Source organism: Parasteatoda tepidariorum, chromosome 4 (assembly GCF_043381705.1).
Source record: "Parasteatoda tepidariorum isolate YZ-2023 chromosome 4, CAS_Ptep_4.0, whole genome shotgun sequence".
Lineage (NCBI taxonomy): Eukaryota > Metazoa > Arthropoda > Arachnida > Araneae > Theridiidae > Parasteatoda > Parasteatoda tepidariorum.
In genome coordinates, this window is record NC_092207.1 from 4751788 (window position 1) to 4777427 (window position 25640).

Genomic DNA, 25640 nt, shown 5'->3' on the forward strand with positions numbered 1-25640 from the left:
CATTGTAGTTTTACGTAAATTAAATTTCTTAGAAAACTTTGGGTATAAATTAAGCTTTCTTAAGTCTGATGTAGCCCAATTATATTTCCTCATTAGAGGTTGCAAATTATAATTTATGAGAGGAAAAACATAAACGTTATTAAAATCTAATGATTCGCGTTTGAGGAAAGCAAGAATAAAGATTTGAAACTTGTTTGATTGTCGAGAGAAACTTGTAGGTATTTCTTATAACTGTCTTTAAACTCTGTTTTCTCTGCAAATATGATAGATTATTTTTATATTTTCAGTTCCACACCCTTGCTTTGCATGCATGGTTAGATATTAATAAAAATTTTGCTTTTCTCGGGCCTAAAAATTAAATTGCTATCCATATTGTATATGATTTTTAGACATGTATTATGAAAACTTATTTTAAAGGTACTGTATTAATGAAGCCGATAATACAATACGACGCATTGCAATATAATCCCGGATGTATTTAAGTATGTACTTATTTATGATAGGTACAATATATAAAACAAAACAATGTGCTATTCCCTTCAATTAATTCCTCGTTCTGAAACTAAACTCTTAGTAAACAGAACAGGTGTCTCAAAATTACATGATTTTCCCACTCTCCACACTTTCCCTCTCCATTACCTTGGTTTTTCCCCACACCATTATATTTCCACTTCCTACTGAAACGTATTAATGTGGAGAGAAAAGTAGGATATTCCTTAACCATGGTAACAGAGGGGGGGAAGAAATGTGGAGAGGGAGAGAAAATCGCGTTGAGACATGTATTCTTTTTGCAAAAAATATAGTATCTGTCAGTCGTAACCTTTTACAAAAGAAATAACGCAAAATTCTACAAAAACTAATTCACCATTTTTTTATTCTTTTTCATCCCTCGTCCAAAAACCAAAACAAATAGAAAAATCATATCTATAATATCAAGCTTTTAGCTCGCAACATCAGAAAATGCGTGTTATTACATCACGTGACCCTGACACCTTCCCCCCAGAGTCATATTAGATCCCAAGATCGAATATGGCAAATAGTTTAAGGGTCACACTTTACACATAAACAAACTATGTTTCACATTCACCCAAATATTCACTGAATCTTAGGTTTAACTTAACACTAGGTATTTACTTTAATCACCTAATAATAATAATAGGAAAAAATGTTCAGAGTCTTATTTTAGTTTATATTTACAGTCTGGACAATGCATCTGCATTACTAAGTTTCGATCCTTTGATGTGACTTGCCTCAATATCATGGCGTTGAATGGCTAACGCCCATCTCTGCAACCTCGGGCTTTGGGGTGTCGCACTCGTCAGAAATACTAGGGGATTATGATCAGTTAATAAAATAATCTTAGCACCACAGAGTAAGGTTTCAAATCTCTGCAAAGCCCAAATAATAGCATAAGCTTCCCTTTCAATTGTAGACCATTTCTGTTGAGTTGAATTCAGCTTCTGGCTACCGAAAGCTATGGGACGAATATTTCCTTCTTCATCTAACTGACCTAAACAACATCCGACCGCATTTTGAGATGCATCCGTATGCAAGTAGTATGGTTTCTCTATGTCTGGGACTTGTAACTCTGCGATCTTACATAGCGACGTCTTCAATTCCTTGAATGCCTTCTCAGCTTCTTCGCTCCAAGGAATCTCATTAGGAACTTTCTTTTTAGTAAGCTCTGTTAGTGGAAGAGCAATCTTTGCGAAGTTTGGAATATACTGCCTGTANCCCGGGCATTTGTCAGTCGTAACCTTTTACAAAAGAAATAACGCAAAATTCTACAAAAACTAATTCACCATTTTTTTATTCTTTTTTCATCCCTCGTCCAAAAACCAAAACAAATAGAAAAATCATATCTATAATATCTTAGCTCGCAACATCAGAAAATGCGTGTTATTACATCACGTGACCCTGACAGTATCGTTAAATTTTATTAATTAAATAAGTAACAAAACTGAGTAATTAAAAAAATAATCTTTTATCGATTTAAAAGAAATATGTTGACTAATATATATTTTTCGATCTACTTCGTGAAAAATCCAAGCTACCGAAAATTTTCGTCTTCGGTTGGTACAGAGCTGGCAGTATGGATCGAAAAATAGGCTGCTTTGGAAGAATCTTCTACAGAAGATCTTGGACTACTTCGGCTGTTATGCCAAACGGGATAATATATTTTGTTTTTACTTGGCATTTATTTTTATAAAACATTTTGTATTTAAACACAAATTATTTACTTAACTAATCAAAAACTATCATAATTAAAATCAAAACAACTCAATAAACTAAACAATTCAATACTTCTGTCAGATTTATTACGATAACGTTAAATCATTCAATTTGCATTCGTGAAATTTAATTCACAATTGAGTGAATTTGACGATATTGCTTTTATTTTCTTATTTAGAAAAGGGAATTATTGAACATTGAAGAAGCAACATTTACGCCTTTTAACCCGGGTGAAAAGCCGTTTCCGGGCAAATGGTGAGAGCGAAAATAATTCACTAATTTTGACAAAAGACTATAGTAACTGACCCGAAAACCGGGCAGGAAGTTCATTATTTTGGCATCAAAATTGCGTCATGCTGGCACTCTTTACAAATAATTTTTTTTCGAACGTTAATTATGCATCTTAAGGATTCAAAATACAAAAGGTTTTCATTATTTGGCTTCTCTCGGCGTGTGTCCGCCATCTTCATTAACTATTTACTTTTATCAGAAAACAATATCGGCATCTTTTCGCTTAACCGGTTTTTCTTTTCGAACGTTAGGGCTTGAAAGGAACGTTAATATTGAGTCTTTAATGGGAAGGCGAGAACGCATAGGTGGGTTTGAAAGCAGGGAATAATAAAAAGGGAAATAAATCGATAAAAAAGATGATAAAATATTAATTATTTAGAAATATTTTCGAGCTTGCCTTGTTAAGGGCCAATTGAGATGTTCTCCATTATTATTTAAAAGCTTGTCAGTTTTCCGATTTTCCACGTCAATTTAAATAGGGCCTTCTCTTAATTATGAACTTATTATAACTGGGTATTGCTACATTAAAAATGATGCCCGTTTTCTAATTAATGATTAATATTAGCTTTCTGAAGTGAATTAATTTTTAAAGTCAACGTATTATTAAATCGTAAGAAAATGAATTTTTTTTGGATTTGTAAATTCTGAAGGATATTTCACAATTTTTAGTTTCGGTTAAATCAAAATACCCGGCTCCTTTTTTAAAAGCTAAAGTGGAGTTTTTATAAAAGCATATCTATTGATTTATTTATTAGAGGGGAAATAGGGTTTAAATTTATACTAAACCATACGCCTCGTAAAACAGTACTCAATAGCCTCGTTACTCTCAGAAAAAAAAACATCTAGGTACTCAAACACAGTTTTTACTTATTTCACTCACAGCACTGACTTTAGTTCACTTACTTACAACACTGCTTAGCTTTCTTGAGCAACAATAAATATGCTTCAAATTTTAGAAAAATGTATTAAGTACTCAAGTGCCAAGTTATTTTAATAAGGAGTAATGAATTCACATTATTTCCCCCCCCCAAAAAAAAAAACTAACAGGTGATTTAATTAAATTGCAAATTTTGTTCACATGGAATAATTTATCTCTTTAAAGAATTGATGACTCATAAAAACTGCAGATTTTAACTAGCAAATTCATATTTTCATTCAATACGGAAAAAAATACTTCGTTGAAAATAACAAGTATGGCCATATTTGATTTAAGTGCTCAAATACATATTTTATTTAATATAGTAAAGTAAATTTGCTTTGGTACATATTTAATGACTAAATTAAAAATAAACTCATTTGTATTTAGGTAAATACAAATTTTATTTAATATATTATCATGAATACGCCCCACAATTGTAACGGAAAAAAAAAGCTTTATTGAACAAAGACATGCTAAAACGGAATTCACTTAAAACCTATTTTTTTTTTACTCACAGCTGTTATGCTGCCCATATTCACTAATAATTCATGTTGCTCCTGTCATCTTTTAGAAAAAATTAGGAACTTAGCAAAATTTTACATAAATTTAAGAATGTTAAAGATAAGTGGTGATGACTCATTAACATTTTGCTTTGTTGATTCTTATGGAAGGCTTTTTCTTAAAGACTATATTCAGTAGCTCCCAAAAGTATTCGTTTGCTTATAACTTTTAATGAAACAGGGCTCTACTCATTAATTAAAATGAATATTTCAGAATGGATATTTAATAATAAGATATTTAATTTGTTAACAAAACTGCCTGAAATATTTTAAAAACAAAAGTTTGTATCTATTCTGAAATATTCATTTTGAAATAGCCATCAATGAATAGAGCAATATTTTATCTAAAGCCATAAAGTACGAACGCTTTTGAGAGTCACTGTAAGGAAATTATACGCGACACTATTGGAAATAATGCAGCAAATTAAAACTTTTAGACAATCAGTAATGTTTTAAAACTCTTTAACATTGTTGACATCTGATGAAAATTATCCATTGTAATTAAATCTTATTGTCTATGTTGCGCTAACAAATAGTTCTAATCTCAAAATTATTGTAAATAAGCGGTGATATTTTAAAACCATTTTACATTGATGACTTCGAATGGAAGTTACGATTCGTAGTCTTTATTATAAATAATTTTTTACGAAAATAATGCCGTGTCTCAATACAATTGAAGATCAGCAGTGAAATCATTTTACATAAAAATCAATCGTTGTTGACTTCTGATAATTAAAAAAAAACAATGTTAATAGTTAGGTATATTAAAAAATAGTTCTAAGCTGAAAATTATTGTCACAGAATGGGGATATTTTAAAACCATTTTACATTGTTGACTTCGAATGGAAGTTCTATTCGTAAAATCTTTATTCTAAATAATGTTAACAAAAATAATAGTGTCTCAGAACTATTGAAGATCAGCAGTAAAATTATTTTAAATAAAAAAAAATCAAAATCATTTTACATTGTTGACTTCTGATAACTAAGCGGTGATAATAAAGCGGTGCAAATAAGCTGTGATAATTTAAAACCATTTTACATTATTGCCTTCGAATGAAAGTTCCGATTCGTGAAGTCTTTATTCTAAATGATTTTAACAAAAATAATGCAGTGTGTCAAAACTATTGAAGATCAGCATTGAAATCCTTTTACATTGAAAATCAAAATCCTTTTACATTGTTGATTTCTGATAATTAAAAAAAAACCTATGTTAATTCATAGATCCTTTATCATAAATAAATAAGATTTTATGGCTTTTTTATGATTGACATGGTGAACAAGGAAAACAAAAGTCTTTCGTAAAAGAAGTGACATGCAAACATAAAAACATCCTTCATTCTTCCATTTATGTCAGAAGCGTATGTCGATGTACTAACGATGGAGGAACAGACCAGCAGATGCCAGAAGATTATTATCGTTGCCTGAAGGTGTTTGTCTTCGAGGCAATCAATAAATCCATGAGGACACTTCCCATATTGTCTTCTGAGCGAAAAGGGAAAACGATATCAGCATTAAAAAAAGAAAACGAGATTAAAGTGGCAAAGTTATTTGCATAGCCATTTTGTTTCAATTAGTATGCTAATATTTTCGCTTTGATTTGGATATGAATTTATTTTGAGGAAAGTGAGATTTTGAATCGCCCGCTTGTTTTGCCAAACGAAGCGAAAAAGTCATCAAATTATTTTGAAACTTTTCTACTAATTAGACGCTTTTTTGTGTCACTTTGTTTTAAATATTTTAAATTTATTTAGATTGTCATTTCAAAGGATATAGTTCTTTAGATACAGTTCTTTAACAAAGCAGAGATTTTAAAACTATCGTGGCAAAGGGTGAAAATATTAATATTATAAGTTCTGGAAAATAAATAAGGAATTATGTTTATGTTCTACTAATTAAGCTTTATTTATGTCACTTCGTTTGAAGCATTTTGAACTATTTTCTTAGCGTAGTTCTAAGGAAAATAAGAGAAACAAAAAGGTAAAAGCTAAAATTACCATAATAATAACTAAAAAGAATAAAAACCAGAGATTTTCTAAAGTAAATAATGAAATATGTTTGTTTTGCTAATTAGGATTGTTTTGTCATTTTATTTGGAAAATTTAATTTTTTGTGAGGGAAATAATAAATATATTTAAAGAAAAATTAAAAACTAGTTATTTTAAAAATTTAAATATTAAGATCATTCATATTTTTTGTGTAGTAAAAAATGAATTACGCTTATGATATATTAATTAGTGATTTTCTTATATCACTATATGTGTATGTAAAACAAAAACTTAGACCATGGAATAATACCAGAAACTTTATAGTGGTTCTTTCCCACAGGACCTTCGAACTAAATTTATAAATTTATCTTTAATTGATTAATTAAAATTTAATTAAAGTTATTAATGTAAAAGTTTTAATTAAAATATTTTTAGAGATAATCGTATGCGATTTATGTAGTACTAAATTACGGGACACTCAATACCTACTGTTTGAATTTGTTTGAGCTTTTCGATATTACTGCGTTATTATTTATTAACTTATCCCATGATATTTCATTCAATATTAATTTTTTTGATGGCATTGTATTTTCCAATCTCTTTTTAATATTCAGAAATTAGTGCGCACATCGGGGAAAAAAATAACGTAACTGAAGAAACAAAAAAGGTAACTTACTAAAATATGACGTATTGTCCCAATTAAAAAAAAAGGGAGTGCAAGTTTCTTAAAAAGAACACAGAAAAAAGTCTGCGCCACACAGAAAAGTAAATTATTTTACTAAAAACGTAACTTACTACAAAAAGTAACATTAAAATATGTCGTGAAACATAACATAAGACGCAGGTTTTTAAAATCAGAACTCTCATATCGTCAGCAAGATTTCTGTTCTAGACTCAATTCAAATTTTATGTTTAAAAAAATGGACACTGCACGAAATGTACAGTTAAGAGAATGGACTATTTAAAAAATTAGGTATACCATTCAAACTTGATTTCCCAACTTCTCTTATAAAAATTGTTCTTTTTTTAGAGAAAAAACCGAATGCATCGAAATAAACACCCATTTGCCTGAATTACTTTGTGCATTTTTTTTAAAAACTTATTTTTTTAAAAAACTTTTGTTATTAGGTTGTCTAGGGTTCTATAAATTTATAATAGTGGTATTAAATATATGTTGTTACAATTTAGATTTTTTAAAACTCTTTAATCCTTAAGAGGACGCCATACCGATGAAGAAAATTTTCCTCGCAAATTCTCTTTCTTCATTACTAATTTAAAATTTAAAGTGTAGAAAAAGGGAGTTCAGATAAACCTAGAGAAGTTTCAAACACTGAAAAAAAAATTCTAAAATATATACAAATAAAAATACATTAGGAGATGATAACTTAGGATTACGCAATGGAGAAGATCTCTTTTAATAATTTGTCTGCAATTTAATATTTTTAAGTATTTTTTCAGCTTACTCTAAGTTTGCTTGGACTTTTAAATTAGCAATGGAGAAGAAAGAGAATTTGCAACGAAAATTTTTCTTCCGCTGTGTGGCGTCCTCTTTAAGTGTTCTAAATACGAATAGGTCACCAGAAAAGTGTCCCGCAGTGGACTGACTGATCGTTAAGACACGGTTCCCAACAGATCACCGAAGTCAAGCATCACTGGCTACGGTCAGTGTGCGGGTGGATGACCACTTGGATCAGCCTGCGTAGGGACCGAGGGTGTGCGGTATGGGTCCTCGTTAAACTGTTCTATCGTAAGGTGCTCGACTTCGCGTGCTGGTCGTCGGGCTACCGAAGCGGGGGTGTCATCCCCTCTGCAGAGGATCAAAATTGTGATGGCATGTATTCGGATCATCCTCAGGGATGTTTCCCTGACCGTCGCCAATAGCCCATTGTGCAGCTCTAGTGCGACGTAAATGAACAGCAACAACAAGTCACCAGAAAAGTTGCACCTGTCTCAGCTAAGCCGAACCCAAAAGCAAAGTACTTTGCTCAGTAATAATTATGCTTAGTGTTTAAAAAAAAATGAGGAATAATTAAGTACGGAATTCCACATTTAGTTACTAAATTTGGGTGGAATATGAAAGACGCATTTTTTTTTTTTGCTGTCCCCATCTCTTTCAAAAAAGCGCATTTTGAACTGTGTCCAGAATTAGAAGCTCCCCAACGGTATTAAAAAAAATATCTTACCCGTATACCGAGAGGAAAAAGCTTGAAGAAGGCACACTATTCCACTTAAGGCACCAAATATGAATGTAGAACATCGACGTCCGGTACATCGGAGTAAAGACATGGTTATGATGACTGCCATCATTTCAGCTATGGCACACAGTGCAAAGTTCAGTTGTATACTCAGTACAACTGGCATGAACACAGAATAATAAGTAAGACCGATGCATGCAGTGGATGAGAGTGATCTGAAAGGAGAAAAACACATTCAATAAATATCACCGAATGGAAAATAAACTGAGATAGTATGGCTAGCAATAATGCATGGTCACCAATGGAAATTGTGAAAGCGATGGCTCTTACGTTTAATATGTAAATTAACTTTTCCAATGAGTTAAAAGTTTTTAAATTCCAGAGCTAGATTTGAAGAAAAATCAGATTCCATAAAATCTATTGTTAAAAATATAATACGCAGAGTACAGACAGTACAAAATAAGCTTATCTGCACTGTCTACGTTGTTGAATAGTTGCCCAAATAACAATTATAAAATTTAAATTTCATAGTATAACTTAAATATATTTATAATTCATAAGAGGATATACCATGTCATCCTTGATCTATCAAAAGGAACCTCTAGATTTACTAATTTTAGTGGTAGTTACGCCAGATTACTCATTTTCCAGAAATTTATCTGTGATAAAATTCGATGAACGAATACCGCTAGCTGATTAATGTTAATTTCTTATTTTTTTCACGCATTATTTTTCTTCTTGTAATTTTCTTTTTTTTCTTGTAAATTTCTTTTTTTTCCTTGTAAATTTCTTTTTTTTCTTCCTTGTAAATTTCTTTTTTTTCTTCCTTGTAAATTTCTTTTTTTTCTTCCTTGTAAATTTCTTTTTTTTTCTTCCTTGTAAATTTCTTTTTTTTTCTTCCTTGTAAATTTCTTTTTTTTTCTTCCTTGTAAATTTCTTTTTTTTTCTTCCTTGTAAATTTCTTTTTTTTTCTTCCTTGTAAATTTCTTTTTTTTTCTTCCTTGTAAATTTCTTTTTTTTTCTTCCTTGTAAATTTCTTTTTTTTTCTTCCTTGTAAATTTCTTTTTTTTTCTTCCTTGTAAATTTCTTTTTTTTTCTTCCTTGTAAATTTCTTTTTTTTTCTTCCTTGTAAATTTCTTTTTTTTTCTTCCTTGTAAATTTCTTTTTTTTTCTTCCTTGTAAATTTCTTTTTTTTTCTTCCTTGTAAATTTCTTTTTTTTTCTTCCTTGTAAATTTCTTTTTTTTTCTTCCTTGTAAATTTCTTTTTTTTTCTTCCTTGTAAATTTCTTTTTTTTTCTTCCTTGTAAATTTCTTTTTTTTTCTTCCTTGTAAATTTCTTTTTTTTTCTTCCTTGTAAATTTCTTTTTTTTTCTTCCTTGTAAATTTCTTTTTTTTTTCTTCCTTGTAAATTTTTTTTTTTTTTCTTCCTTGCAAATTTCTTTTTTTTTTTTTTTCTTCCTTGCAAATTTCTTTTTTTTCTTGTTATTTATTGGCCGGGAGAATTGTGCTTACTTTAGTGGATTTTTGAGAGCTATTTTGTAGGCAAATAAACTATTTAAAGTGTACCATTCATCAATGTTAGCGAGTTCATATCCAGTCGGAGGTGACCAACATGGGGGATATAATTACCGACTATACCGACCTTCATCGATCAAAAAGTACTTCAAAACAGAATTAAGTTAACATGTCTTATATACTAGAGAATCGGTATTTAATAATCTTAGCTGTAGTTACGCCACAATTAAACCTTAAGAATGACTAGTGGAGGGGTTCCAGCATATCGAGTGTCTGACAGCAGATAAGATTTCAAATAGAATATCGTAGAAAATTTTAAAAAAATCATACTTTATAATTTATTTTTGGGTAGCAAATTTATTCCATTTAGGCAGGAATTTCAGACATGCTTATAAGTTTGGGTTGCGATTTTAGACATGCTTATACACTTAGGTGGCAATTTTATACAAGCTTACACTTTTAGACAGTTATTTTATGCATCTTTGCCACCCGTTAACTGGCAAAATCAACGCGACTGAAGATTATACAGCCAGAAATTCTTATCAGCTGTAGTGCACTTACGCAGAAAAAATCCAGCTATTATAAGACGTTCACGCTATAACGTGCTATAACGTGCGTGCGCTATAACGTGCGCTATAACGTGCGTGTAAGACGCGAGCATTTGAAACTGAGTTTAAAAATTCTGCTTTTTCATATTTTATAGCTCAGGCGCTATTAAACCAGTTTCGATAAAATTTTGAATAATGTTTTCTAAATAGTTAATAAAAACTATTTATTTATTTTAAAATATTTCGAAAGTTTGTAAAAGTGAAACTTTTTGTACCTTACAATTAAAAAAAATTCGACATTTTTTTGAAGAAAATAATTAACAATTAATAAAAAAAAATATTTTTTCTTCGAAATTATCTTCGAGCGCACAAATTTTATAATTGTTGACTAAAATATCTTTGACTAGCTTAAAAACCTCCCAATACGATGGGAAATTTAATTCGCTAAAAAGTAGCATTAACTTAAAGCAGGGGTCTGTTTAGAAGAAATTTCGGACCCTTCACAAAATGATTTTTCTTTTAATCGGACCCTTCACAAATTTGTTTATCTTCATTATTGTTTTGTTAATCGAATAAACCCTTCCCAGGAAGGAGGGGGGGGGGAAGAAAGGCAGATGTAAACGAACTAAATTTTGTCTTCGGCAGACGCTTCTTCCTTTATTCGTCCGAAATGAATATTCTGCGTTCAGCAGTATAGGCTAAATATCAAATATTTGTATGTTGCATCGCTAATTTAGTAGCTGCAATTGCTGTTTATGCTTTAAATTGTAATTTTTTAATTATAATTTTACAGTGTTGAGAATAATCTTGTATGTCTTTACAATTTAAGAACTCCTTGGAAATGTTTTTTTGCAATAACGTACCCTATTTGCACAAATTCACAAAAGCGGACCCTGGTTGAAAGAATGTGACTTAACGTTTATTTTATATTCACAAATTACGAGTAATTTTTTTTAACAATTTTACCAAAACGGACCTTTCTCAATGTCTGGACAGACCCCTGCTTAAAGAGATCTAAGGTTTTGACAGTGTATCTAACTGAGCTATTGGAACCATAGTTACGAGATTGCAGCATCCGCTATTTCAAAGGTCAAAAACCCAAATACGTCAAATAAAAGTTATGCTTATTCAGAGAAAATATAACGATATAATATAAGGAGAATATAATATTACACTATAGCAATGTAATAATGTAACAATATATTGTATGAAATATAACAATAATATTTTGAGGAAATATAATGAACGTAACTTTGTATTTGATTTCATAGCTTAAAATATCTAGAATATTTTTGGCCATCCACTTGAATCATTAAAATGGACACTAGCTTCTGAAAATCCAATGATTAGAACAAAAGCTATTCAGTGTTTTCTTCACTATGAACAGAAAGTGCGGCGGGAGTTCTTCATATCTTTCAGATAATGAGTAAAATAATATTTGATACTCCCCCCCCCCTCAAAAAAATTAAAAACTCCGTTTGCCAAGAAAATATACCATATAAAATATATCACCTTAAAATATATTTTGTTTCATTTTGTAAACTTATTTTGATACTTTCAGAATAAAATTTAATATTAGCGGATTGAGATGTTACTCAAATAAAATTTCGCCGAAAACGAAGCCTGTTTAAACATGGCTTTCTGTTTTCAATCTTAAGATTTCGTGTGGGCTTCTTCACAAACAGAGTAGGGAATGTATTATAGTATAAAGGCACTGATGTTTAGACCGAGAGTAAAACAGAATTGTTTATTCGACATCGATATCTCAAACAAATATCGAATACATTCTGAATAAAAGCGAATTTTTTTACCGTTTTAAAAATACTCTTAGTTTTATGCATTGATTCTACAAAAACCGCGGGAAAATTACTTGAAAGAAAATCGTTTGGAATCTTAATATTTATTTCTGGTATTTATTTATTTGGTATATCATATGAGATTAATTTAAGGTTGTGTTAAAATGTGTGTAGAAATTGATTTCGAAATAAAAATGTTAAGTTTATATTTTGTAAATTAAAACTTAATGAAATCTCCATAAATATAGTCAAACGATTTTAAGGATTCTTGCTTTCCTAGAAATCTAAAAGAAATTTCGTTATCCACATTGCTTTCGAATTATGTAATTACAATGTCAGGACTTTTAAGAACAAAATTTCGTGAGGCAGACAAAAGTAAGACGAATTATGAAATAATGAAACATGCGACGCCAATATCAGGAAAGTCGCTTGTGTATTTTACTTTTATTTTAGTTTATTTTAGAACAGAACGGAGACTTATGTTTGAAGACTTTAAAATACCTTGTAGATGCATTCTAAGAGCGGATTAATAAATCAATAGGTTTTAGTTTATATTATATAACCTTTGTTGAACAGCCGACCTAATGCAGGGTTTACGGCTACTAAAGTTAAACTCCATAACCTTGTAATTTTGAATCCAATCCAGAAGACAAGGGAACTCCTGGATCAAGTATTGGGAGATATTTCCTTCGTTTAGGACTTTTTGTTGCAACTTACCCAGATTTCTGTTACATTGAGAGGAAAACCTTCCACGATTAGCCTGACGGCACGGGGACTCTAACCCATGATCCGTCTACCTCTGAGGATATATTAAGTCAGCACTGTGGTCAGTTCGAGCAAGTTGTGGAATTCGAATTGCACAGCTACCGCTGGGATCGAACCCGGGTCACCTCATTGGGAGGCGAGCGCTCTATCAATAAGTTTTTTATTTTATTTTATGACCGCCGTTGAACAGTCGACCCAATTTTTGGGTTTACGACTACAAATGTTCAACGCCGTAGCCTTGTAATTTTGAACCAATTCAGAAGACAAGGAAACTCCTGGATCGGTACCCCCAGAGGTATTGATTTGTTATGGGAACATGGAGGACTTTGAGACTCGACAGATTTAAAGTGCATCAGTCACCATTTACTACACGGGGAGTCTTCGATCAGCAGGGACCGAACCCACGAACTCTTGGACATGGGCCCGGCACCCCACTGACCAGGCTATCCCGGCCTAGTAGCGACAATTTAATTTTACATAGATTAACTAGCAGCGTTACATTACAGCCACAAAAAATGGACATCGACAATAACAGTACAATATAAAATAGCTAGCCACGTCACAGGTATTTTTTTCCCCCTTAATTTTTTTTTTTTTAAATTTTTTTATTATTTTTTTTATTTATTTATTATTATAATTTTTTTAAATTTTTTTTTTTAACATTTAACAAAAATGGCCATCACGGGTAGCTGAAAAGCTCCGGACTCACTGTCTGTCCCCAGGGACTGGGAGCAGGGTCAGTGGTGAGGCTTGTGTGGTATGTATGTTTTGCTTATGTTGTGTTGCGTGTTTTCGATCAATATGTTATGAATTTCATTTTCTTTTTTTTGATTGTTCTAAATTACATTTTAAATTAATCTATAGGTTACTCTGCTAGTTTAAATTCAGGCCGCTCAGCTATTCCCGGACATAAGAGTTGTTTTTATTTAATAATTTACTATAAATTATACTATAAAACAAAATCCAACCCCTCACATCATTTCGATGGATTTTATAAGCAAGTATGTTTTAGGTTTAATATACTTTTCACAACTGACAGAAAATTGAACGAAATCGCTTACGCTAGGTTGACATCCAATATAGCCATATGTTAAAAAAAACCTCTTACGTATTGACATCTGAATATATCATTTTTCAAATAAAGTATGAAACCTTGGAAGAATTCAAATAATTTTTAATTTGCTTTTAGGAATTCTAGTGGAGCCATATTTTCAACCCAAAATAAATTGCAACAAAATATGTGTAATTGGCCCTTGTCACGCATACTTACAGTTGTCTAAACTGTTTATTTTAAATCAATTTTATTAAAATGTACAACTTGCTGTGAGTGCTTCAAGATAACTGAAACTTGTTAATTTAGTTTATGTTGTTGTAGAGTTACGCCTTATAAGTAGAAAACGTGAATTATTTATTTTCTCTAGACACTAAACTTGGGAAAGAGTTTAAAGAGTCACTTGTGTATCAAGTCTTAATATTTTGAGTTTACGAACGCAATTTCGGGCATAATTAGCAGTGAACATATATCGACCAGAAATTTAATGACTATGGGGAATTAGGGCAAGAGGCTTTTGTATTTACCTCTTAAGAACTTCATCTTGAGAAATTTATAGCTTGAGTTAAGTAAATTTTATATTTTTAGATAAGGATGAGATCGTGAAATAATTTTGAAGGTAGAATAAAGCTAAGAATGAAGTCTGGTTAAATGATAGGGTTTTAAAGTAGATAATCTTAATCGTTATAATAGATTTAGAGTTGTAAAATAATTTATGTATTTTTGTGCTTGTTTTATCAACTAAAATTGAAGCTGCTAAAGATGATATTATAAAAGTGATAAGAATCTCAAATCGTAAGAGTCCTATCATTAAAGTCTCTCTCAGTAAAAAGATCAATCTTAAAATAATCGTCTACTTAAAATTTAACTGTCTTTTTAGTGATTTAATTACAGTGCACTCCCGATTATCCGGGTTAATCACCGGGACGGGTCGCACGCGGACAATCGAAAAACACGGATAATCCAAAAACTCCTTTTTATTAAAGAAAAAATGAACATCAGTACAAAAAACATAAAAATTAATTACATTTGCATGCTGTATAACATCAAACTAGGAATTTAACATTTACTGCTTAAGAAAATGTGTAATGCGTCTTAGCTTCTGCTGTTTGTTCATCTCTTGCCGTATATTGGCACATATTTTACGAACCGTAGTAATGTCACCGTAATCAAATCCTCGTTCTCCCATATAATCAATCTCATAAAGTTTCCACAGATTCTAGAGCAGCAGAATTAGGAATTGTATTTCCCTCATTTATTGAATCTTCTGCATCATCACTATTTGATTTAACACAGTTAGTAACAATTTCCTCATCTGTTACATACTGGAAGTCAAGCTCACATACATCACTTTGAAACAAATTTTCCTCATCAAGAAACCTTCGATTTCTTTTCCTTGTTCAAAAATACTGTTATCATATTCTTCAATATCTGAAGAAGATTGTTCATCAAGCGATCTTTCTACAAGATAACGATTTTACCTTTGACCATGATATTCCATATACTGCAATCCAATAATGTATATTGCTTTCGAAAAGTGTTATAACTTCATTGCAGCGATTATTATCAATAAAAACATTAGATTCATATTTTGTTAATAAATGGCGAGACTGATTTGACAAAATTTCTATTCATATATTTTACATGCATCATAATCTTGAAAATGTTTCTCTTTAAAAATTTTTTGGGACTCCGAAAGGAGCACGGATAAACCGCAAACCGGATAATCCGCGCACGGATAATCGAGAGTGTACTGTATACGGTTCTAATTAAGCTACAATCCATATTGCAGACTGATAGTAATAAATCTAACCTACAGGCTTACTATCTAACCTAGGGCAGGGATGGCGAACCAATGGCACGCGTGCCATTTATGGCGCGCGACACAATATTTTGGGCACGCCACCGATCACAAAGTTGACTATGAAGCATATTAACAATTAAATTAAAATTCATAAAAAATTAACAAAAAAATTAGCAATTCCAAAAGAGCAATTAATAACCATAAAAAAACAAGCTAACAATAAATAACTAGCAAAAAAATTAACAGTTCTGCTTAAACTAACATCTTATAACCCTAATATAAGTTATTTGTCATCTAATCTGCAACAACAGAAATCACACTGATATTTTAAGTTGAATTATGCGTCCCGCAGTGGACTGATCGTTAAGACACTGCTCCCAGCAGATCACCGAAGTCAAGCATCACTGGCTACGGTCAGTGTGCGGGTGGGTGACCACTTGGATCAGTCGGCGTAGGGACCGAGGGTGTGCGGTATTGGTCCTCGTTAAACTGTGCTACCGTAAAGTGCTCGACTTCGCGAGCAGGTCGTCAGGCTACCGAAGCGGGGGTGCCATCCCCTCCGCAGAGGATCAAAATTGTGATGGCATGTCTTCGGATCATCCTCCGGGATGTTTCCCAGACCGTCGCCAATAGCCCATTGTGCAGCTCTAATGCGACGTAAATTAACAACAACAACAACAAGTTGAATTATGTGTTTAATTGAGACATTGCAAAAAAAAAAATTTTTTTTTCGTTGTAAATAAAGAGTTTTGAGTTGATAGTATTTAGTATTATTATTTACCCAATAATCAGGAAGTCAAAACTATTTGTCGGCACGTCTATGACCTCATTAAAAAAATTTGCAGAAAGAATGGCACGTTGGTGCATAAAGGTTCGCCACCCCTGGTGTAGGGACTCAGAGTAATTAGCTATATCCCGTAGTCTGATAACAATTAACCTATTATGAATTGTGTATAAACTGATAGTAATTTCGCTGTAGCCCATAGACTGATAGTAATTAAGCCATAACCTTATACTGATAGTAATTAAGCTATACCCCTTAGACTGATAGTATTTAAGCCATATCTCTTAGACTGATAGTAATTAAGCCATGACCCATTAACAGATAGTAATTAAGCCATGACCCATTAACAGATAGTAATTAAATTAAGCCATGACCCATTAACAGATAGTAATTAATCCATAACCCATAGACATATAGTAATTAAGATGCAACCTATAGATTGATAGTAATCATGATATAACCTACAGTGTATAGGCTGACAGCAATTAAGCAGCAACCCACAATTAGTTGACAGATAATAATTAAATTAGAATGCATTTTTTGCCTACAAATGTTTTGATAAGAAATAAGACATGTTTAACAAAGGCTCGAAAGTTCAGATTAATTATCAAAATACTTTAAAACTTAACATATCATTTTTAGTTTCTGTTTGATAATTATTTATTTTTTTTAAGTATTTTAATGAATACAACTTTAATTTTTCAAGTAATGTAAATCAGAATTCTTTAAATTTTGCTACTTTTATATGAAATAAATTTAGGCTTAAGTTCAAGTATCCTGTTGATTTCGATAGTGCTCTCAAATTAAAAGTACAGTATCGCAGTTAGGCCTTCAAAATTGAATAATTTTTATAATAGTATAAAATTAAAATTAGTTTCTTAAATCAAGCAAACTCATATACAGTATTGTATGAAATAGAGCATGAAACACCATTGTCTTTTTCTGCGTTAAAGGGAAAGTTTTCCAAACACGGCTCACTTTCAAACAATATTTTATTTTCCAAATTTGCGCTTATTTGTAGTTATTTAGATTTAAGAGATGGTTATTTGGATGCCACAATTGGCATTACATATTTATTTCCTACCTTTTAAAATATCTTTAATTACTTAAGCTCATTTTTTTATTAATAGTTATATTTAAAATTAATCAAAGACTTAATCTTTTAAGCCAGTGTTTCCCAAAGTGTGGTACGCGTACCCCCAGGGCTACGGGAACAGTTCAGCTGGGGTACGCGTTCTTATGCGAAATATATTGCAACAAACAAAATTTCAAATTTTTTTTATTTAACAACAAAGCAAGCCATGAAAATTTACGATTACGTATTTTTCTAATGGCTATTTTTTACAGAGTTAATAGTTAATAATTAGTGGTGTCAACAGCCAGCTTTGATTTTTAACTTTTGTGCAATTTTTTTTCTAGTAAAAAAAATTCATTTTTAATTAGTGGTACACAGCGTTACGAAAAATTTAGAAAGGGTACACAAAAGTCATAAGTTTGGGAAACACTGTTTTAAGCCAACATAAAATGTTTATTTATTTCATCGATCAATGTAAGAGATATTTTTTATTTCAATACTAATGTAGATTTATTAATTCACTGCCGCGCCTAATCGAAAACAAAAATCTATTTAACTTTTTAATTCTAAATTTCTAACCGCAAAAATGTTTCAGTAGCATGGTTGTAATAATTCCCATAAATTTATTGGCGACTCGTGATCGCCAAGGTATTAAACAGCTCCCTGCATTAAACCCAATCTTGATATGCGGGGTTGGCTTTGTTTTGGCTATGTTATATTTTGATAATTTGCCAATTTTGGAGCTCCTATCTGTGCCTCTCCTGTGTCCGTGGGAGCAAATTACACGCACTTTTAATTTGGCTTTTAATTAGACAGGTCATTGGGTATTTGTCTCCCATGGCCTGTTCTTATTAATATTACTATGCAAAATTTATTTAACTGAAATTCTTATATTTATAATATAAGATATATTTATATTTTGTATCTCGAGCTCTATATATTTATTAAAATAAGAGCTTCATATTAGTCATGATCCGGTTTTCATTTTAAACTGTTATTTTGGTGATCTCCTGTTGTCATCACAATCTTGATTTGGTCCAGTATACCATACACAGAGATGGCAACTGCTCCGGACACGCAAAAAATAATTAATAAAACGGTATACAACTACAAGTAGATTTTACAAAAATTTGACTATTTTTGCTTGCTTCTTAAAAGGAATAGCATATCATTCGCATTATAAAGTGGTGAATTATATAAGCCTACGAATTATTTAGAAATAGTGGTGAATAAAAATCTACTAAATGGAATTTATAAAACCAATAATCACAATTGATAAACTACCACTTTAAAGTATAAATTTGCTGTCCGGAGCAAGTTGGCATCTCTGCATACAACTTCCAACACCCCGAATTACCATCTCAACATTATTCATCATTGAAATTTATTTAATTTACAAAATCAATAATTTATAAATTTTTGGATATAAATGAAAAAAAATTAAAACTGCATTTTTGGATTTTATATTTTAGTACAAATGTAATTCTGGATAATCTTAAGATAATTTTTAATAACTATTAGACTGTTTTTTACATTAAAAAAATATCAAGATATATTTTTGCTTGCATTTAGAACAGCGTTTCTTAACCTTTTTCGTGTAAAGGACCCCTTTTAAGATTTTTGAGAAGTCACGGACTGCAAAAAAAAATTGCAAAAAACACAAATTATTAGAAAACATTTAATTTTATTATTTTAATAGTACACAAAATTTTTAATGTGAAAGTTGTTGCTGCTTTTCCTTAACGTTTTTATTGTCACAAGTATGGAAATCCCGCTTCGTAAAGATACACTGTAGCAAACGGAATTATAGTTGCAAACTGAAAGCCGGTTGGTGGATGATGTTAAAAATATGGCAGGGATATTAGAAGGCTGTGTGCAGTCCGCGCGGAATATTAAATATAGAAAAAAAATATATAACACATGCGTCGAAGGGTTAAAAAATATGCATCATCTCAATTGGTGTCCAAAGCAACTCTTAGTTTTCGTTTTTCCTAGTGCATTAAACATGTTTTTAAAATGTGAGGCAAAGTCAAATAAAAGTACGCTAATTGAATAAAAATTATACTGTATAAATTTGTCTCTTTAGTTTTATGTTAGTCATTTTTATTTATATAAATTTTTATTAAGATAAGAATATATAAAAGGAGCACCGGTTTGTCAAAGGGTCAATATTACTCCAAAATGAATCTATTGACAGACTTTCGTGGGTCGCGTCTGTAGCAAATCCTTTATGTAATGTATGCAGTGTCTTAAAGTAATGAAAAAAAAAAGATGTACTTACGAGATGAAGATGAGTAGAATGACTTTTTTTCGCATGTTGGATGTGCTCAGAAGATCACATAATGTATGAGTGCCATTTTCCTTATCTTCTTGTAATGCAAGCTCCACTCTGAATCTTCTCTGCAATGTAAAAAAAAATATTCACAAATATTAACAAGCTTCAAAAACATTGCATTAATCTTTCATAATCTAAAAAAATGGACAAATTTCATTAATTTTTAATGCTATGGTGTATGCAAGTATCTGATTATAACTTCAGAAAGTATGAAAAATACCAATGAAGGGCTTAGTTAAAAAAAATATGGGTCACAGTAAAGGTAAGGGTGGGATCAAGAAGAGTGGCAAACACTGTTGAGTTATTTTCTCATGCGCGTTATGCTTATGCTCGTTTGATCATTCTGTTCAGAGATTGTGCAGCTAGTTATAAACACAGGATTTATAACTTAGGTTATTTATAAGAACAGAAGTCACTGTTTAGCAGTAAGTGAAGTTTCGAAATTCCTACCCACTTTTCGCCAAACAAATGGTCTAAAAATTCAGATTATTTTTAAACAATATGATAAATTAATTCTTTTATGAAAATCAGTCTTTAGGATCAATTTTCAAATCAATTTTAGAAAAATATATTTCAGGAAAAATAATTTATGAATCAAAATTATTTAGGAAAAATAGTTAGGAATCTGGAAGTGAGTCACCCTGGAAAGGATTAAAATCAAACATATAAGTTCCCTTTCGAGAAAATTAATTTTTCACGTCCCTGATTTTTACTGCTATTTAGTTAATATTATGTCTCTGTAACTATTGCCTCTATGTTAATATTATTTGTGTAAATTAATATAAAAACCGGTTTATAAAGTTGAGTTAATTTTGTTATAAAAATAGAAATATTTATTCAAAAGTAAAATGGTGTAATTACTGAATGAATGTCAAGTTTTCATAAAATGACTTTTCAGACATATTTATGAACTTTCCTCAAACTGTTCGAATGAAATTAGTATTATATTATATTAAGATTAATCTCCTTCACATTTTGTTGAGAAATTATTATTAAATTAATTTAAAAAGAAGCAAAAGTTGTAATGGCTCAACGGTTAAAGGAAACGATGGGTCATCAAAACGGATAAAAATCCGATTTTTCAGTGTGGGCTAGAAGCTCATACAGCTTCAGATGGATGGGTATCAGCTTGTCTCGGAAGTAAATGCGGCCTGTGTGCAATGCTGATAACATTACCACAGTTATGGCGTTGGTTTCAAAAGTACGGAACTTAAACCACCATGACTCCTCCAGCTAACAGTGAGTTATTGCTGGAATTTTTTTTATTTATTTCAGCAATATACCAGCAATATTTTCAAGGAAAAATGCTTGATTTTAGAATATTTTGTACTAATTTGTTTTTAAAATTTGTGTTAAAAAAAAACCAATTATTTGTTTTACGTAATTTGGTATGCGATATATATAAGTAAAAGTTATTTTGATGAAAGTTTAGGAGCGAAAAGTATTATAAAGAGGACGCTGTAAAACCAGTTTTGAAAAAGAAATTTTGAATTCAAAAATATAATTTGAAGTTCGTATTTGATATGCAAATTAAAAATATTAAGAAATTTTCAAATAAATTTGTTTTTAATTACATTAATTATTTCTTGTTGTCATTGTCCTGAATTTATAAGTTTGTAAACGGGAGAAGTGTAATTATCTGTATAACAAATATGGATGTTGAAGAATTAGTTTTTTTTGTCTCTTACAGATATTTGATACGTGTATAATAAACAACTAAATCTAGATAAGTTTCAAAATTTGGCCACCTATGAAAAGCTTCATATGCAGGTGACTTCGACTTTCACATGAAATGAAAGTTGCTCAGTGAAGCATTAAAGTATTTCGGTAAATACCCCTCCGGTAAAAATTGTTTAGAACAGGGAACATTGTTTATCAAATTCATTACAGTATGTAAAGTTTTAAAACAATTTCTTCGTGAGACGCAAAAATTTGATGGAAAACTCCGTAATTTTAAAAGCTATTTTTTCTTGAATAACATTCGTCTAGGTGTATAGCAATGATTATATTTTAAAAATTACGTGACACTTAAATCTGTTTAATTTAATGTATATGACATTAAAGTTGGAAACTTTTTAATGCTAGAAACGGTTTAAGTAATAACCTTTTAGATTTAGGGTTATCGAATCTTCCACTTAATGTTAAAATAACTAAATTTCATAAACTTTGTCTCTAAAAAAATGAATCAGTTTTATAATTTTTTTTCTTCACTGATAAAAATGTATCAATATTGCAACCATATTATTGAATCATAATACGGTGCACATGCTATGACTGACCATGAATTGAATTGAACCATGTTTTTGATTATATTGAACTATAATAAGATGCAAATGGGCTGTGAAAATGATTTCATTGAAATCAAACCATAAGGTGCGAACGTGCTGCATTTGTAATTAGGTGTTAAAATGAGCCATGTTCTGATTTTGTTCATAATGCTGTGCAAAAATGCTGCGACTGCAATTCGGTGTTTAAGTGAGCCTTGTTTTCGTTCAAATGGAACTAACTTAACAACATACTACGATTGCATCAAATTTGAACTATAATATTGAATACGATTCAAAATATATAACAGAGAACTAATTTAGAATATTTTAATAAAATGGTTTTCGGAACGGAAAATTTGATTTTTGATGTAGGACTCTCGATAATTTTCTATTGGTTTTAAAAACCGAATCATTAATTAAAGAATGAATAATTAAAAAAATTATCGCCACAAGTTTAAAGAGGAATTCTAAGTCTATCATTATTTTAAAATGAGTTGAATTTTCCTAGATTTGAGATTCTGCAATTTGGCAATGATTTGATGAAGAAATTTCGCACAAATTTTTAGTTATATATTTTTTTCTTCTTTTTTATGCATTTGATTTGCTGAGCATTGAACCTGTTTAATATCTTATGTGTCCCAAAACACCACGCTTTGCTGTCGATATATTGAAATGATCATTTTGCGACGCAGTATTTCGGGAAAATTAGACAACGATGGAATAAATATTTTTCAACAACAAATCATCAAAACATCAAATTTTCCAAAATATTAACGGTGGTATAACAGTGGACATGCTTCAAGTGCTTAAAAACAAAAACCCATTTTCAATACTCGCCAAACTGAAGTGAGGATACAAAAATAGTTTGAATCAGAATTAAAAATTGTGAACAAAAATTGGAGGAAAAAAAACTAGATAAACTTCTAAGGCGAGAGAGTCAAATTAGAGCAAAATGCATTTCCACATGGATTGGTTGAGACAGTAGAGGTGACTATCCACTTCCATAAGTGAATGAAAATGCATTTTTCCATAATTTCCTTCTGTCATGCAATGCGGTTTTTCTGGTTTTGTTTTTTAAACTTTTTTGTCACTATCACCTACCACGGTTTTCTACTTTTTTTCTTCTTCAATATTTTAAATCAAATACAGTTTTCAAATCTTCAAATAATTTCTACTTCTGTTTCTTTGGATTATACAATTAACTAATAAATCTCACTACACTTAAGCGTTTTCTTTCTCCAATCAATTTACACAACAGCAGTAAACAGAAGCGGTACGTATAACTAAACAAACTAATAAATGAATACCACAGACAAGTACTGAGTTTGAGATTAAGTTTATTGCTCTGTAGTCCAAAGAAACAATTTGACAAATAACCATCATTCTGAGCAATTTATCCCATTAAAGAAGAAAAAAAAAGATGAGGATTTGCAACTATCGAAGCAGCATTTCTTTTATGTGATTAATATCTTCTGATAAAAGTGTTTCCATGTGAAGACTTCTTCCTTTCTGAGATTTATCCCAACCGGTTACTTTGTCATCCTTAAAAGTGATAGTAAGCTTCGGTTGCTCAATTGAAATCGATATGGAGTCATTCAGGTTGACATTACAAGAAATGCTTTTTTTTACTCCTTACTTGCGGATCCGTAACTGCGTTAATTTGTTAACTACGACCAGTCACAAAAACAATTTAACCCCTTAACGATATTTCATCCTTCTAGTTATAATTTCAATAATTGATCATAATGTCAATTATAAGTTTATAATTATTTAGAAATATTTCAAATTCAATCAGTTAAAAGAATGATAAAAATTAAAAATTTATGTGCCTAAATATTATCCGGCATTTTGTTACAGTGACGGCACCAGACTGCTTATGTGGCAACATTGGTCAGTTAAGGTTTAATATGCTTAGACTTTTATTTTTTAAATAAAAGATGTTCCATAATATCCAATCTTAATATATAGTTTTAAGATTCTTGTCGTAAACTAAAGTGATAGGAGTACATGCGTCAATCTGTAACTGCGTTAACTCTTAACAGTCCGAAATAATTTCAAGTCTGAAGGTATTTCATCTTTCTAGCTATAATTTCAATAATTAATAATGTCAGCAATAAATTTATAATTATTTTGAATTAAATTAGTTGAAATTCTATCAGTTAAGAGAATGATAAAAATACAAAACTGATTTGCCTAAATATTATTCATCATTTTGTCACAGTAAGTGAAACAGCCAGGCTACTTATATGGCGGCATTGGTCCTTTAAGGTTTCATATGCTTCGATTTTTTTTAAATAAAAGATGTACCTTAATACCTCCTCTTAATATATAGTTTTAGGATTCATGTCGGAAACTAAAGTGATTGGAGTGCATAAATTTACAGTAAAAGACAGATTTTATCTAAAACCTAGAGAATCGTTAACAAATGGGGAGGGAAGAAAAATTATGAACACCGATTCGATTGCTGTCGAGTAAACCATATGGAATTTTAGTGGTTTTTTACTCTATGCAACGCAAATGTATGTCCTCTAACGAAATCCTCCACGAGACTAGTTTGTCTTAATGATCCAGAAGTTCCCTTGTCTTCTGGATTGGGCTGAAATTGCATGGGGTTGATAAGATTTGAACACTGACAATCGTAAACCCAAAAATGGTTAAAAGCTTATTATAAAATAAAATAAGAAAATTCGAAACATTTTCAAGTTTCATCGGGCAATCAGACTGGTGTTTTATTTCAGTATATTGTATTTTATTTTTTAGACAATCATTGGACAGGTTTGATAACGTTTTTTGTTTTATTTCCTTGCTAAAATATTAATTTCTGACCCACAATTATTTTTGTTTATTTTTGTCTTGACAAGGATGCTACAAACATATTTTAAGGAGACACTGAACGTATAATTCAAAATAATAGTGTGGACGATGATTAAATATAATTATAGTAAGCTATAGACATAGTTTAAAGTATATCTGTAAACTGCAGTAATATCGTCTTCGAGGATTTTTTAGTGTTTTACTTCAATATACTTTCCCATATTTTAATTTTAGAAACTCTATATTTTTGCAATACGAATGATTTTTTTTTCTGATGTTTAATTGTATTTTTATTTGAATTTCTTTTAATGTTGATTACTAGAAGTTTTATTCGCTCTAATATTTCGTTTATAAGCGTTATAATATCACGTTTGATTTTTTTTAATTGCAAATATAAGGTTACCTATAGATATTTTACTAATAGTTTCTTTTGCTCAGTTATCTATTTTGAAACAAATTAATTCGAATTTCAGAAATTTCTCGACTTCGAGTAAGTTTCAACGTCATGTTTTAAGGGAATTCAAAAGCACGAATAATTACACATTTTGTAAATATAATAGGCGTTTGAAGGTTATACGATTTCCACACACTCCACATTTTCCCTCCCGCGGTTGCCATGGTTTCGGCAAATCTTGCCTTTTCCCCAAACTATATTCTAGAACAGGGATGGCGAACCACTGGCACGCGTGCCATTTATGGCACCC

General features: G+C 30.7%; 1 protein-coding gene across 1 annotated transcript in view; it reads right to left on the bottom strand.

Annotated features, from left to right (window-relative positions):
• LOC107444471 (beta-alanine transporter-like) overlaps window positions 1–25640 on the bottom strand; it is a 275373-nt gene that overhangs the window by 58322 nt on the left and 191411 nt on the right. Inside the window, exons 6-7 of the mRNA XM_071179361.1 lie at window positions 19802–19920; window positions 8171–8397 (exon numbers count right to left, since the gene is read on the bottom strand). Coding sequence (XP_071035462.1) covers window positions 8171–8397; window positions 19802–19920 — 346 coding nt within the window. The remainder of the gene's footprint in view (window positions 1–8170; window positions 8398–19801; window positions 19921–25640) is intronic.